At 41.8% G+C, this 17358-nt stretch overlaps 1 protein-coding gene across 1 annotated transcript in view; it reads right to left on the bottom strand.

The window, feature by feature from the left end:
- LOC116975879 (ribosomal protein S6 kinase alpha-5-like) overlaps nt 1-17202 on the bottom strand; it is a 62012-nt gene extending 44810 nt beyond the window's left edge. Inside the window, exons 1-2 of the mRNA XM_033025197.1 lie at nt 17003-17202; nt 3242-3313 (exon numbers count right to left, since the gene is read on the bottom strand). Coding sequence (XP_032881088.1) covers nt 3242-3313; nt 17003-17057 — 127 coding nt within the window. The 5' untranslated portion in view covers nt 17058-17202. The remainder of the gene's footprint in view (nt 1-3241; nt 3314-17002) is intronic.
- Nucleotides 17203-17358: the final 156 nt, after the last annotated feature.

Here is a 17358-nt window from a genome sequence, read left to right as displayed (position 1 = left end):
CTGAACAGCTGCAAAACATCCTCAAGGGAAAGGGTGAGCTGCCAGATACATTGGTACCAATGATAGGGAGATCGAAAATGGATTAAAAATTAAGATCACAAGGATAGTATCCTCTAATTTATTCTCAGTGCCACATACTAATAAAGGCAGAAGTAGAAGGATAAGCCGGCTGAATGCATGGCTGAGAAGCTGGCGCAGGAGATGGGGATTTAGGTTCTAGGATCAATGGGGTCTCTTCTGGGGCAGAAACGACCTGTATAAGAGGGCAGGTTGCACCTGAACAGGAGGGGGACCAATATCCTGGGAGGGAGATTTGCTGGTAGGGTTTAAACTAGATTGGCTGGAGGATGAATCCCAGAACAGAAAAGAGGCAGATGTGTAGTTGGAGGCAAATAATGTAGTCAGAGAGAGCAAGTTTAGTAAACAGTACTGCCAGAAGTATGGCAAAGAGAGAGGGAAAACTGCACTTTTTTAATGCAAGAGGTTTAACAGATATGATAGACAAACTCAAGGTGTGGATTAGCTCAGGGGATTGGAATATTATAGCCATAATAGAAACATGGTAGAGGAAACGGCAAGACTGTCAGCTCAATGCTCCAAGGTACTGATGCGATAGGCATGATAGTGGAACAGATATAAGAAGGGGGAGGTTGTCCCCCTGATCTGAGAGATGGTAACTTGGGGGTCGTCGAGTGAGGCCATACGGGTAGAATTTAGATGGACGATCGCTTTCATGGAATTGTATTATGGGTCACTGATGGTCAGCAAAAATTGGAGGAGGAGATGTTTGGGAAGATCGCAGATAGCCGTAAGAATAATAGGGTAGAATTAGCGGAGATTTTAGCTTCCTTTATGTTGACTGCGACACCCATAGTGCATAGGGCTTGTAAGGGGTGGAATTTGTTAGAAATTACCTAGAAAGCTTTCTTAATCAATATATTGAGGGGGCTACCGGTGAGGGAACTACTTCTTAACTTCCTCTTGGGAAACCATGTAAGCAAGTGACATAAGTGTTATTAGAAGAGCGCTTTGAGGCAAGTGACCATAGTTCTATTAGTTTTTTTAAGTTATGGAGGAAGATAGGATTGGCCCACAAGATGTCCTAAATTGGGCCAAAGTCAAATTTAGAGGCATTAGGCAGCAATTTGGTTAACTCGGTGGGACTGCCACAGGTAAAGGAATGTCTGGCAAGTGGGAGTTTTTAAAGATTAGATTAGATTAGATTAGATCCTTTATTTGTCATTCAGACCTTTCGGTCTGAACGAAATGTTGTTGCAAGAGTTCAGGGACAGCATGTTCCTGTTACAATGAAAGGCATTGCTGGCAAGTTTAGGAAAACGTAGATGATGAGAGATATTGAGGTTCTTCTCATGGAAAACCAGACATCAGGGTTATGAGTTGGGATCAAGTGAATCCTTCAACAAGTATAAGAAGTGTGGGAGTACACTTAAGAGGGAAATCAGCAGGGCAAATAGAAGGCATATGATAGATTTGGGGGGAAACGGAAAGGAAAATCTCAAGAGATGTTACAGGTATTTAAGAGTAAAAAGGTGGCGAGGGGAAAATAGGCCCCGTTAAAGATTGGTATGTCTGTGTGTGTGTAGAGCTACAGGAGGTGAATGAGAATTTTTAATGAATGTTTCTTGTCAGTTTTTGCTGTGGAGTTCATCACAAAAGCTTAAGAATTGAGGCATTGGATCAAATATTGGAGGAGCATTGGATCAAATATGAATTAGCAAAGAGGTACTGGTGGTTTCAAAGTGCAATAAGGTGAATAAATCCCCGGGCCTGACCAAGTGCATGTTCAGGCCCTGCGGGGAACTAGGGAGGAAATTGCAGAGGCCCTTGTTGAGATATTTAGCCACATGTGACGTTCTGGAAGATCAGAGGGTGGCTAATATTGTACCGCTATTTAAAGGCAGCAAGGAAAACCAAGGGATTTACTGTCTGATGAGCCTGACATCAGTGATGGCTAGATTACTCGAGGGGATTATTAGAGACAAGATCTACTAACATTTAAATAAAGAAGGACTGATTTATAGATAATTAGCACAGATTTGTACATGAGACATCATGTCACAAATCTTTCAGAGTTTTTTGAACAGGATTGATGAGAGTAGGCCTGTTGACATTGCCTTTGGTCAGAGAGTCGGCGACTAAACCATCTCCCCCACCTGGTTTGCCAGGTGAGGAGGGAGCTGTGGACCCCCAGCAGAACCAAAGGGCGTATGAGCTCCTAGCGAGCCAACGGCCATCCACACTTCAGTAGAAGTTGCGATCACTGTCGTACATAGCATTGTAAGGCACCGTGCACATTGATGTTTTCAACAATGATGATGATGACATTGCTTTTATGGACTTCAGCAAGGTCTTTGACATGGTCCCGCATGGTTGGCTAACCTGGAAAGTTAGATTACAATGGATCTTTGGAGACCTTGCTAATTGGATACATAATTGGCTTAATGGTAGAAAGCATTGGTGATAGTGGAAAAATATTTTTTGGACTGGATGCCTGTCCCTACTGCTGTGTCCATTTGTTGTTCTTCACCTGCATCAATGATTTGGATGAGAACTTGCAAAGCATGGTTAATAAATTTGCGAATTACACTAAAATCATAGTGTCGTATCATCGACATTGAAGACGATTGTCAGAAATTAGAGTAGGATCCAGATAAGTGGACTGAGCCATGGCAAATGGAGTTCAGTTCAGATAAGTGTGAGTAGCCGGATTTTATGACTTTCACAGTGAATAGTAGTGGCCTCAGGACTATTGTTGAACAGGGGGATCTAGGAATACAAGTGCATAGTTGCCTGAAAGTGGTGTCATCGGTAGACATGGTGGTGAAGAAGGCATTTGGCACACTGGCAATGAGTTAGGGCACTGAGTACAAGATTTGGGACATGATGTTGCAGTTGTACAATACATTGGTAAATTTGCACTTAGAGTATTGTGTACAGTTTTGGTTACCCTGGTCTAAGAATGTTGCTATTAAGCTGGAAAGAATGCAAAGATGATTTATGAGGATGTTACCAGGAGTCAGGTGCCTGTTATTGGAAGAGCTTGGGGAAACTAGAACTTTATTGCTTGGAGTGTAGGACACTAAGTGAGATCTTATAGAGGTGTATAAAATCATGAGGGGCACCTCTCCTTTAACTAGCTAGGTGCTCTGATTTTTTAAATCTAGTTTTGAACAAAATTAACATATTTTGTTAAAGACTGATAGTTCTACCCAAAACTTACCTCCTGTTCCCAGAACCTTCAGTAGCTCAAAATTTTCTAATCCAACTCTTTCTCTATGTCCAGTGAGGTTAGCTGCCAATTAAAAACACATGATGAGTAACAAATACAACCCATTTCCCCTCAAAATGTTTACACTCAACAGCATTTAAAACAGAAATTAGGAGAAGCATTCTGAAGGTCATGCAGTACCTGTGGGGAGAGGGAAAAAAAGTCATTTTATGCTTCATGAGAATGGGGAAAGAAGAACTCCATCAGAATTTGTGCAGATGTTGAGTAGAATAGACAAGATGAAAAGTCTAAAATATTGTGGGAACCAGGAAAGATTATATGAAAAAAGGGGAGATGATGCTATTAGGTCAAAAAGAGATTAAGAAGATTGAGGGTAAATGGGAACTGTCATGCCATCATCTACAATACTTCCCAAAGCAATGATGTGCAATTATTGAATTCAATGTTGGATCGGGATAGCTGTAAAGTGTCTAACAGAAATTCGATGGCTATTTTGCATAAGGGTGTCAAAATATGTAATTCGCAACCTCTGGATGCAAAGGATGTAAGGGTGGAACGAAGAGATAATTCCTCACCCACCACAACTTGAGATATATTTTTTTCATACTCCAAATATTGAAGCTCATTTTTATATATTCTATATTCAAAGACTTCTGAAATGTTTATAAAAGGAATTATGAATGCTACAATATTGAAAATGTCAAAGTAAAAGGCCTTAACCCACTGAAATATGAACAGGTGGGTGGACGAAATAAAACATAGGGAAGGAGGCGAGAGAGATTCGAACAGACAAGCAGCAAAGCAGGAAATATCTGACAGATGGCCGGAAAGGGTATGCCAGAGAAATAACATTACAAAATGAGATTCAGTACAGTAGGATCAACTTCATTTATACAGTGGTCAAGGGTTTCCACTATGTTGCAAGAGTTTCCGCTGCAATGCAATCCAGTGCATGTGCAACTTATGCCTGTTTTGAAGCAAGTTTATTTTCTTGAGATTTCATTCCAACTCATTTGCTTATCTACAAAACACCCAAACATATTGGGATATATTTCTGTAGCAATTAAAAAAAAACATTTAAAAACATCAGCTTGTCTTGTTCAATGGCAAATTTTGTGGTGATTTTACATTTTATTCATGGAATGGAGAAATAATTTGAAAAGCATTCATATATTGCCCAAGGTGGACAAAAATGCTGGAGAAACTCAGTGGGTGAGGCAGCATCTACGGAGCGAAGGAAATAGGCAACGTTTCGGGTCGAAACCATTCTTCAGGTTATATTTCTTATGCTTTGACTTTCAGACGGACTCCCGGTTTTGGGAAAGCATCCAAAGGTTAAGTTGAAGATAGGGCTTTTTGAGAGGTTTCTGAGAAGTGTAGAGGCAAAAGGCCATAAAATACAGTGATGTTCAAATGACATCCTGAGAGAGGTTGAGATTAACTGGGAAGATTTGAGACCACAGTTTAGAAATTGTTCTAACTTTTAATGGCATTGACACAAACTGCCACTATTTATGAAAATTCCATGAAAACCAAGATCTTTATTGCAAAGTACACAGGTTTCATGAGTAACATTGCTACGAGGGTAAATTTCAACAGGGTTCTCTTACAATATCTCCCTGGTGCCAGCAGTTGTGATCTCTGAGACCAGATCTTAAAAAGAGCATGCAAAATAAAAAACAACAGGGGTCGTCCCTACTTAATAAATGAATGCTTATACTTTGGTGAAATCCGCATGTTTATCGTCCTGTCCCCATGGCTTAAAGGTAAAGTACATCAAGTCTTTCTTCTTTTGCTTCCTTGTGTAGCTGTGAGCAGCAAACTATGAGATGGGGCACAACTCAGGCCTTAAGAAGGGTCTCAACGTGAAACGCCACCTGTTCCTTTTCTCCAGTGATGATGTCTGATCCGCTGAGTTACTCCAGTTGTGTCTTTCAACAGCAGATTACATTGTTACTGAAGCAGAAAGTTTTAGTGACCTTGATTTCAATGGGAAAACCAGGCGAGGTACAAGTGTAAAGGCTTTATTTTAAATTGCATGAGGTCACAGATCTCAGTAAGGATTAAGAACATAATTTGAGTGTTGTCTCTTTAAATAGCAAGATTAACAGATTTATAAAATCTAGTTGTTCATTTAGGAAATAAAAACTGCCATTTTCAGACCAGTGAGAGTAAAATATGTTAGAAATAAACTTCACATGTTGAACTGTTCCGGATGCCATTTGGGGGAGGTTTCCACTGCAAAACAAGCAGTAGGGCTAACAAAATGTTAGGAGTTGAACCTCTCACTGATCACTGAAATAAATGAGTGCAATATTGCTCTACATGAGGTTTGGGCCATCTTCAGCAGCACTATGCCATGTTTTATGTAGGAAGGAACGGCAGATGCTGGTTTATACCGAAGATAGACACAAAATGCTGGAGTAACTCAGCGGGACAGGCAGCATCTCTGGATGGAAGGTATGGATGACATTTCGGGTCGACACCCTTCTTCAGAAGAATTTGAAGAAGGAAAGCGACTCGAAACGTCACCCATTCCTTCTATCCAGAGGTGCTGCCCGTCCTACTGAGTTACTCCAGCATTTTGTGTCTATGCCATGTTTTAGTTGTGCAAAGGAAACTCTAGGCTAATGGCTTATTTTTTTACTGATACAGCAAGTTGTACCATCTGCAGCTTGAGGCTAAACATGCAGGGGAGCAACACGCACCATCTCCAGTGGTGAGATGGGGATCACTATGTGAGTCCAAGTTGACCTGTCAAGAAGCAAAGATTAAAGAAGATGAAAGCAGCAAAAAAACATAAACTTTGAGCAAGATAATAATCTACACCTGGTCCTATACACTTCACATTTAGAGTGTTCAGAACTAACACTGCCCCCCCGGTGCAGATATTTTCGATGATGCTTACGAGGAAACTGTACAGAAAAGAAGCATATACAACTTAGTGAAGAAGGCCTTGAGCCAAGAAAAAAATGTTGCATGACTAGCATCAAATCAACGGAATCCAATGGAATATGATTGCAGGGCTACGAAGCCTGGACTACTGATTCGGAGAGATAAGTCCAAATAGGCAGCTCAATAATTTAACTTTAGTTAATTTACTAAATTCTGAAATTTAAAAGATAGTACCGTTAATCGTGATCACAAAACTATAATTTTGTTGTTTAAGTCCCATCTGGTTGACCGTTGCTTTCAGTGAAGGAGCTTTGCCCCCCCCCCCCCCCCCTTACCTGCTATGACTCATATTTCATTTCAGAACCATCCTATGCATTTGACTAAACTGCCCGCTGTAATGGACTGCAAGTCACTCAGTGATGATCAACAAATGCTTACCAGTGACATCTGTATGCGATGAATGAACACAAACAACAATGTTCTCAATTCGATGCAAGATACTGATGAAAAGTCGTTAACACAAAATATTAATTCACTTTCCCCTGCCTGTCATCTTCTGAATATCTCGAGCATTTTTGGCTTTATTTCGCATTTCAAAATGTTTAGCAAGAATGACATATAACAAGATATTGTATCTCGGGAATTCTGTTTCATCATTCTTTAAATTATTCTTGTTCAGCTCAAGAACACAGAACCATTCATCAATAAAAATAGTAGCATTTGCTTGACAGATCATCATAAGTACATTTGTTATCTTATCTCTATGGTGAATTACATAAAATAATAAGGAGAAAACAGAAGGAAAAGCATGATGAAGCAATTTTTAAAATTTCATTCCTGTTAACTGAATATTATTAATTGGTTAAATAAATATCTAGTTGTTCTAATTAAGACAAGCAAATAAAACTACGCTCTCATTCTGCAACTTGTAATCTTTGACTAACAGGTCTGCTGGTATTATGGTGCTCTTTTGGTTTCCCAGCTCTGCAGGAAAGTAACACAGTCCTGTTATTTAAAGATTGCAGGTTACAGAATGAAAGTTCAGTCACTTTCCCTGGCTGATAGTACATTTGTTTTGCAGTGTGACCATGTCAGAGAACATTGAATCCTTTCTCAGAAATTGTACACTATTGAAACTAACGGCCATAGAACGAGATTAGCTCCTCCACATTCATTTGTTCTTTAGATCTTATCATTGTTACTCTCGCCAAGAGAAGCATCTTTCTGCAGAGCATCAAACATTTTCTATGCCAACCGGCAAAATAATGCCAATCTTTCCCTAACATAGTAACTTCTTCAACCCTCTTATCAATGGCAGAAAACATTCAAAAAGTCTCTGATCCAAGTTAATGAAAGAGAGTAAGACAGTATCACCTTCAATTGATAAAAAATACATCTATTGATGCTCCTGAACACATCATCAGTGATGTAACCTGGGGTCATTGGGTGTTTCGGGTCTTTCAACATCAGACACCCTCACCCAGGCGACCCAGCCGTGGTTGATCAGACCACGACTTGTGTTCAGGTGGCATTTGCTCCTCCCCATGGACCTCCTCTCCTGATCCAGAGCCATCTCGAGGCCTTCTCTGCTGCCTCTGTGGTGTTCTTGATGGCCCTTCTCCTTGCCACTCCGTTGATGCCCAGTGCACTCAAGGCTTTGTAGAGCGATTGCCCTGCAATACCTCTGCAGCCAACCTCGATGGGCATACACCTTGCCTTCCAGCCCTGCTTGCGGCAGTCTATGACCAGTTCTTCATATTTGACCATCTTCCTCTCGTGGGTCTCCTCCAGACGGTCCTCCCACGGCACTGTCAGTTCCAACAAGACAATGTTTTTGGTCGCCTCTGAGACCAGGAGGATATCTGGCCTCAGGGTGGTCGTGGCAATGTGCTGTGGGAACTTCAGCTGTTTCACCAGGTCTACGGAAAGCTGCCAGTCCTGCGCAGTCGCTAGGATTCCTGACGGATTCCTGACGGCTGCTGTGTTTCTTGGCAGCTGCACTGCGACTTTCACGAAGGTGATCATCTGGGTGGTGGGCCGTGCTCGCCTGCAGCTGCTATGGATTCATGCTGATGGATTCTGCAATGGGTTTAAGAACCTGGTCGTGACGCCATGTGTACCGGCCCTGCCCAAGAGCCTTTGGGCAACAGCTCAGGATGTGTTCCAACGTCCCCTTGCCTAAGCATTGCGGACAATCTGGAGATTCCGCTTTGCCCCAGATGAAGAGGTTCGATGGGCTGGGCAGGACATCATACACTGCCTGGAGCAGGAACTTGATGCGCTGTGGTTCAGCCTGCCAGAGCTCAGTCCATGAGACTTTTCGGTCCATGGCCTGCTCCCACCTTGTCCAGGCTCCCTGCTGCCTCAATCCAACTGCTCTAGTACACCTATCCTCCTCCACCACTGCCCTCACATCCTCCTGGACCAGCCTGCGCCTCTCCTTCCCCTTGGCCTTGTCAAACTGGGGAGATGGGAAGATTCCCAGGCCAGCTCTTCCCGAGTCACTGCTCCCACCAGGACTCTGTGGCGTATCCGGGACTCTGCTTGCAGCACGGCTTCGCCGGCTCTCCACTTCCTCCCAGTTTTCATCTCCACCCCTGCTTGAGCCACCTTGGGATCGCTGGAGTCCCTGTACAGCATCACCTCTCTGGCCCGAGTCACCTTGAACTCCTCCTCCAGGGAGTTGTTTGGTGAAGCCGAAGGGGTTGGCTATGAAGGATGCTCGCTTCCTGGCTCTTTCCTTAACTTTACTGAAGCCTGAAAGATTTTCATTGTGACTTGCTCACGCTGCTTAAACAAATAATCATCAATAACATAAAGAATTATCGGGCTCTAGCTTTTTTATCCTTCATCTTGGCAAAACAGTGTTGTTAAATCAAGCACAATGATAGGAACAATGCTAAAGAAAGCAAATAGCTAAAACGCTAACCTTCACTTGGCAAGAAATGAAGATAATGAAGAATACAAGTCACTGGAGCGGGATTTTGCAAAAGCAGGGTGTGTGTGGCATATGACAGACTGCGTCATTACATTTAAAAGTAAGATGACAGAACTAACAAAGAGAGAATCCATTGAAAATAAATTCCATCTCAATCCAAAAACCACTTCATACATGTCCACAAGAATGCCTGACTTTTAACTGGGAAAAAGTCTCAATATTTTGCTAGATCAATCGATTCCTTTGATTCTCCCAGCCAGCCATGGCTGATTTCCTGAGCATCAAAATATCTTCATGGCTGTATTTCCATTTCTTATTTTCTACATTGGAGTTTCAAAAACAGACTTTTTGGCTGTGCTTCGTCCAAGTGACATAAAGGATATTTTCCTGAAGGCATAAAGATCAGGATTAAGTTGCGCTGTCTCAAAGAATGAGACAATGGAAAACTTCTTAATAATAATAATAATGGATGGGATTTATATAGCGCCTTTCTAATACTCAAGGCGCTTTACATCGCATTATTCATTCACTCCTCAGTCACACTCGGTGGTGGTAAGCTACTTCTGTAGCCACAGCTGCCCTGGGGCAGACTGACGGAAGCGTGGCTGCCAATCTGCGCCTACGGCCCCTCCGACCACCACCAATCACTCACACACATTCACACACAGGCAAAGGTGGGTGAAGTGTCTTGCCCAAGGACACAACGACAGTATGCACCCCAAGCGGGATTCGAACCGGCTACCTTCCGGTTGCCTGGCGAACACTTAGCCCATTGTGCCATTTTCTTAGGCTGATCACTTGGACAAAATCACCAGAAACATCTCTTTTACTCTGGTGGTTTCCACCTGCTTGTTGAAAAGGAATGGTTGATATTCTGAGAGTTCTGAGATATTCTGAGAGTTTTCATACAAAGAACCAAACTATGATCTTCATGATATATTTGTTTTTAAACGTATGCAATAAATAAATGCTCAATAAGGGATATATAAAACGTTCTAACTTCTAAAGCCTCCCTTAAGAGAATGGCCCAGAATGATTGATCATTTAATATTTCAATTAAGATATCATAACAAATAATGATATGAACTAATGATTCCTGTGTTACACTAGCTGCTGCTCTTGGGGCACATCAGTGCTGTCCAGCATTGAGTTCTGTAGCAGTTCCAGATTGACTGAAATGCTCTCCTAACTTTGCATGAAGTCTTCTGAGAAGGTTGGAGATAAATTCCCAATGCCACCACTTACATTTTGTCACACATGCTTCCAAATGAAGCATGTAGACTTGCAATCTACCCTGTTCAATCCTTGAGGTACCTGTATAGGTTCTGGTGCACAGTGGTGACAGAGGGTCCTGCCTGTCCTCCTTGTGTCATGTGGGTTAGGTTACAAGGCTGGAATAGAAGGAAAGGTGAAAAAGCAATTCTCGTAGCTCCTAAAACTCTATAGTGATAAAGACAAAGAAGTAGGAGCATCCCGTCTAACAAAGATAAAAAGATAAAATGTAATGTTATGAAAGAAAGTGGGAGATTAAAGGATCAGTAGATGGTGATCTGCTTTCTTAGAAGCGGGTCACATCCTATATGATCGCAATGCTCACAAGCCAGAAGATCATTTTCTTCAGTTTAGTTTAGTTTAAGGATTGGAAGGGTTCCTTCCCTTCCAGCTTGAGAGAGGAGGACAACTTCTTAAAAGTGGGCATGCCATGAAGAGACTGCAATGGAGCAGTAAAATGGAGACACAATAAACTGAAGATGCTGGAGACTGGAGCAAAAAAAAGTGCTGGAGGAACTCAGCAGATCAGGCAGCATCTGAGGGGAAATGAACAATCGACGTCACAGATGGAGACTCTTCATCCTGAGCCAAAATGTCATCTGTCTATTTCCCTTCACACATGCTGCTTGAGTGCTGAGTTCCACCAGCAGTTTGATTTTTGTTCCGTCCCAGTTTGTTGGGACATATAGCAATTATGGGCGACCTTATCCTGGAAAACAATAAAGATACTTAGCATTAAAGTGCTAACAACATGGTTGTCACCTTGAATTGCTGTGCCTGTATGTCTTACCGTTGCCATGCTCTTCTTTGAATTTATTGTTGACCAGTGTGAGTTGAAACATAGAAATATAGAAACATAGAAAATAGGTGCAGGAGTAGGCCATTCAGCCCTTCGAGTCTGCACCGCCATTCAATATGATCATGGCTGAGCATCCAACTCAATATCCTGTACCTGCTTTCTCTCCATACCCCCTGATCCCTTTAGCCACAAGGGCCACATCTAACTCCCTCTTACATATAATAATAATAATAATAATAATAATAATAATAATAACTTTATTTATAAAGCACTTTAAACAACTACAGTTGCCACAAAGTGCTGTACATGAGAAATCATGAACAAAAAGCTATTACAAACAATTAAAAACCATTAAAAACCGTAAAACGAAGGACTATAAAAAACACACTAAAAATTAAAAGACATTAAAAGCAGCCAATGAACTGGCCTCAACTACATTCTGTGGCAGAGAATTCCAGAGATTCACCACTCTCTGTGTAAAAAATGTTTTTCTCGTCTCAGTCCTAAAAGATTTCCCCTTTATCCTTAAACTGTGACCCCTTGTTCTGGACTTCCCCTACATCGGGAATAATCTTCCTGCATCTAGCCTGTCCAACCCCTTAAGAATTTTGTACGTTTCTATAAGATCCCCCCTTTAAGACAGGGAGGAGTGCCATAGGAGATTTAAAAATGCTTGTCATTGTGGGAGACAAGTCTGAGGACATGAATTGAAGTCCAAGTGGAGCAGCTGTATTCAAATCAACAACAATGAGAAACAGTCAAAATGATGGCTTCGTAAGGTAATGGAATTTATTTTACACTGAACCTGCGTGTAACAGGTAGCAGTTTATGAACTTTTCTGTGTCGCAATTTGCTCCCACCTCCTCATCCTTTGTACTTTGGTGTCCCATTATCGGTTCCAGTACAAAGCATGTAGTTTCTCTGGTTCAACATCTACCAGGATATTCAGATGGAACTTGCGGAGGAGAAGGAATGATTCTTCTGCTATCCTTACTTCTGTTTTCAAAGACAGCAGGAATACTGTGATTGTTAGAACCCCAGTGCTAATCAGAATGGAATCAGAAATGGGTTTGTCTGGAGAAGGGTCCCGACCCGAAACGCCATCCAGCCATTTTCTCCAGAGATGCTGCCTGACCCGCTGAGTTACTCCAGCACTTTGTGTTCATCTTTGGTATAAGCCAGCATCTGCAGTTCTTTCTTTCTACCCTCAGAAATGGGTTTCCAGGTGTGTGGCATGGGGTACTATCTGACCCTCAGACTAACACTTTAATGGCAGTGCAAACTGCACGAACAGCACATAGACAAATGCTACTTCTAACCTACATGGACATGAAAGGATTCAGATTAACTGCACAGTGAAAGCTTAACCCTCATACCTAGGATCAATCCAACTTCTAGGCAAATAAATATTGCTTGAAGCTTCACATGGATTTAATATTGCATGATCACCAGGGGGCACCACACAATGGCAGCCTCGCCAACAGTGTCTGTCTTTTCGTCTTTTTTTTGTTATTTTGAGTGTGTTTTAAAAGTTTGTGTTAATGTTCTCTGGTGTGTTTTACGTGGGGGTGGGGGAGGGGGTCAGGGGAAACGTTTTTTCAATCTCTTACCTTGCCGGAGATGCGATTGTTTTCTGGATCGTACCTCCGGTCGCTCTGCGGCCTAACATCATGGAGCTGGCGGCCTTGCTCGGGACTGACTTTGAGACCCACCGCGGGGACGTGGACTTACCATCAGAGCCGATCCCTTGCCTGGGATCGACGCTCCAATCCGCGGCCTTCGGATTTCAACATCGAGGAGCTCGCAGTCTCGGGTTGAGACCGATGTCGGGAAGCTCCAAACAACGCAGAAGGTTTCGACCAGCCCCGACCCGGGGTCAGATCGTCCAGCGTGGGGGAGCTGAGATTCCCTCCCGATGCAGGAGCTTGATCGCCACAACGCGAGGGCTCAAATGCTACCGGCTACGGAAGCCAAGATCGCCCCGTCAACGGAAGCTTCGAGGCCCCTGACCGCAGGAGACCAAAGAAAGAAAGAGATTGAACTTATTTTTTGCCTTCCATCACAGTGAGGAATGTGGAGGAGTCACTGTGGTGGATGTTTATGTTAAAATGTATTTTGTGTGTTCGGTTGCTTTTTATTGGTATGACTGTATGGCAAATGAAATTCCTCATATGTTGCAAAACATACTTGGCTAATAAAGTATTATTATGATTATTATTATGATGATATTTTTGGTTTTCCAAAGAATATGTCTGATAAATCTTTCCACATAAACACCTAAATTAGTGATCAAACTGTTTGAGTCAATAAAAGCAACTGGGAATGTCATATGTTCTACTTTTACTGATTAAAACCACTCATCAACAAAATAGACAGCTTCACACATTGAGCCACTTTTTGGCCATTCAAAATAGATTATTGTCAGCGCAATTATTTTTCTGGTTAGTTAAACTGACAGAACAATTTCCAATTAATATACTTCATGAAAGAGGCAGTATTCCTGGCAAATTGAGCAGTGCTTCAGATATAAAATATGCTTTTGTAATCCTTGGAGTGTGTTGCAGAGATTGAAGGATACAAAATCAAGCAACGTTGATAATCTGCAAAGAGGAGACTGCTTTTGACAACCAAGACCAGTTCATATTACTGTTACTGTAGCATATTGTAAATCTTTCTTGTTCATGTTCCTTAATGTGGTTTTTATAAGTACAAACAAAGGAAATTGTTTCAATCAAAATAAAGATTAGAGAATGGAGCAACTGGGCTTGTATTCACTGGAAATTAGAAGAATGAGAGAGGATCTTATAGAAACATAAAATTATTAAGGGATTGGACAGGCTAGATGCAGGAAACATGTTCCCGATGTTGGGGGTGTCCAGAACCAGGGGCCACAGTTTAAGAATAAGGGGGAGGTTATTTAGAACGGAGATGAGGAAAATCGTTTTCACCCAGAGTTGTGAATTTGTGTAATTCTTTGCCTCAGAAGGCAGTGGAGGCCAATTTCTTGGATGCATTCAAAAGAGAGTTAGATATAGCTCTTAGAGCTAGCAGAATCAAGGGAAATGGGGAGAAGGCAGGAACGGGATACTGATTATGGATGACTAGAAATTATCACATTGAATGGCAGTGCTGGCTTGAAGGGCCGAATGGCCTACTCCTGCACCTATTGTCTATGTTTCTATGTATTATCAGAAAAAAGACACAAAGTGCTGGTGTAACACAGTGGGTCGGGCAGCATCTCTGCAGAACATGGGTAGGTGACGTTTTGGTTCAGGACCCTTCTTCGGGCTGATTGTAGTGGGAGGAAAATAATGTTGGAAAAGAGGAGGGGCAGGACATAGCCTGGCAGGGTGGATACAGGTGAGGGGTTTTTCCCTAGGCAGATGGTTGGACAAAGGCTCGATTGGAATGGGCTAGAGGTGTGACACAAAAAGATTGCAGAGTTGTGAATTGTGAACCTGGAGGAAGGAATGTAGGTGGAAGGGGAGGGGAGCACTATGTGCATCCAGGTGGGGGCACAAGGGAGGGAATGGGGATGGGCGGGGGGGGGGGGGGGGAGATAAAGAAAAGGGGGAGGGTGAGAAAGGGGGAGAGGTTGTAGTTGGATTCAATGTTCATAGTTGGGTTGTAAGCTACCCAAGCAGAATATGAGGTGCTGTTCCTCTAGTTTGCCTACACCCTCTCTCTCTGGCATTAGAGGAGGTCCAGACAGAAAAGTCAGCATGGGAATGGGAATAGGAGTTAAAATGGTCAGTAAGCGGAATATCCAGAAGTTCTTGGCGACTGATCACAAGTGGCCAGCGGAACAGTCGCCAAGTCTATGCTTGGTCTTGCCGATATACAGGAGGCCACACCAGATGCAGGAGTTGAAGTTATAGTTGTATTATCAAAATCTGTTCAGATGCATAAATATTACAGACCTTGTCTGCACATCTGGCCGCCCGCAGCGGCGACTGCGGAGGGTTGTGGTCCCGACCACGGGGGGAAATGGAGGAAGACTGACTAAACTTTGTGCCTTCCACCACAGTGATGAATGCTGTGGTGGATGTTTGTGTTAAATTTTTATTGTGTATTGTGTGTTCTTTTTTTAATTGTACCGCTGCTGGCAAGTTCATTTCACTGCACTTTATTGTGCACGTGATGAATAAATCTGACTTGATTTGAGTATTACAATGTATCTGGGATTTTTAAATATTATTGTTGCAAACAATATACATTCAGGAATCACATTTGTTTAGAAAAGACAGATTAAAATGTGTTATATTTGTTAAACATATTGAATTATAGCATTGTTTCCATGCTGTATCTCTCCATGACCCTATGACTCAATTATATCATTTATTTTGTTAATAATGTCAAACTGCAAAGGCTGCAGTATTTTTTTAAATATAATGTTTCCCTTGATTTGAGCTCATCATAATATGATGGCCACTAACCTAAGTGTTTTAATGTTACATATTTTAATATTGTGTGCTTTAACTATTTGTGCTTATCACAATACCCATGTAAACTAAGAAAAACAGATAGTTAACGATGCCAGTTTTGGAGCATTTGCCATTATTTGACCGTGAATATGATTCAATAGGTGTACAATTTAATTCATTTAAAAGTACTTCAGTTCTATCAAATATTTAATTGTCATCCCTGACGGAAAAATAATTGAAAGACCAAACCTATCCTGAAAAAATAGATGAGGAATAAGAAATATTTGAAATGATCAGGTGGTCCATCAAGGGAAGATAGGTTATCAATTAAAGAGCTGACATTTCCAGACATTTCCAAAGGTTTTACACACCAAGATTTATCCAGTTTTACTCTTTTAATTTAGCTTTAGTTTTTTTGGGGAACTGAAAAAGTACATATTTATAGTTGTGTAAGTATATACTGGTGAATTCAAAGAACATACTCCTTTGAAATTCTAAAAATAAACTTTAATATAATGAATACACAATATCAACTAAATTAAATGTTAAACATTACCCAGATGCAGTCAATAGATCAAAACATCAGATTATGTGAACTACAAAACGGTCAGGTTAAAACATCAAAATAAATAAACACGGTCAGTCTATTAAAGAATGTTGCTATCAATACATCTAAAACTCGAGTCTGAAGTCTGAAGAAGGGTCCCGATCCGAAATGTCACCTATCTATAATAGACACAAAATGCTGGAGTAACTCAGCGGGACAGGCAACATCTCGAGATAGAAGAAATGGGTGGGGTTTCGGGTCGAGACCCTTCTTCAGACTTGCAACCAACATCTGCAGTTCCTTCATACAACATGTCACCTATCTGTGTTCTCCTGCCATTACTCCAGCACTGATTCTTATTTTTGTTAACCAGTATCCGCAGTTCCTTGTTTCTACAAAACTTGACTGTTTTGTTGGGGATCGGAAAGCACAAATGGTTTCGACAAGTACTCGCATGCTTTAAAAATGTTGTTGGAATCCTTTCCTTCCAGCTTGTTGTTGTGTTGGTCTCAAATGCGCCACATTACACCTGCTACCAAAAGCCTGATTCCCCTTTTCTCTCTCTCGCCGGTGTTCTCCCAGCTTACAACGCCATCCAAGTTATGAAAACAATGAATTATTGGATGCACCGATCCAGACAAGTCTTGCCTATAGATACACCGACTGACAAGTCAATACAGAAACACCAGGTTCAAAGTGTGCATTTAAAAGGCAGACAAAAACAAACATTTACTGGAGTCCGCACATTGGCTTATTAATGTTAAAGCAGACGGCTTTCTCCAAAATTAAATAAAATGTTGAACTGCACTGTGTAGAGACACGGGGTTTTTAAATGTTTTGATAAGTAAACAAGACATTTATAATTTAAAACTCTTACCGTTTGTCAATTCGTGTTTTACAGTACAACTCCCCTCCTCGGCGTCATCTCCCATACTGAGTGCAAATCTGCTCCGAATTTAATGCTAAAACGCAAGTTTTTTTTGAAGAGACAGAAGGTGTGAGGCTTTGCGCTGGATCGCCGACAGCCGCCGTCTCCGGGAAAGTCTCCCTCTTTCCGAAAACTGGTGTCGCCGCGACATCTCCCCACGCTGCATCACGGGAGTTGTAGTTTGAGACGGGCTGCTCTCTGTCTATTGAAGCCCGGAAAGCTGCAAATAAAACGACAATCCCCAGGGGGTCTTGTATAGGTCATGCAAGCAGAGATGAATAGGAGAGTAACCCGCCTCCTATCCG

Source organism: Amblyraja radiata, chromosome 8, assembly GCF_010909765.2.
Source record: "Amblyraja radiata isolate CabotCenter1 chromosome 8, sAmbRad1.1.pri, whole genome shotgun sequence".
Taxonomy (NCBI): Eukaryota; Metazoa; Chordata; class Chondrichthyes; order Rajiformes; family Rajidae; genus Amblyraja; species Amblyraja radiata.
The sequence above is the reverse complement of the archived record's forward strand: the minus strand, read 5'-3'. Positions and strand labels throughout refer to the sequence as shown.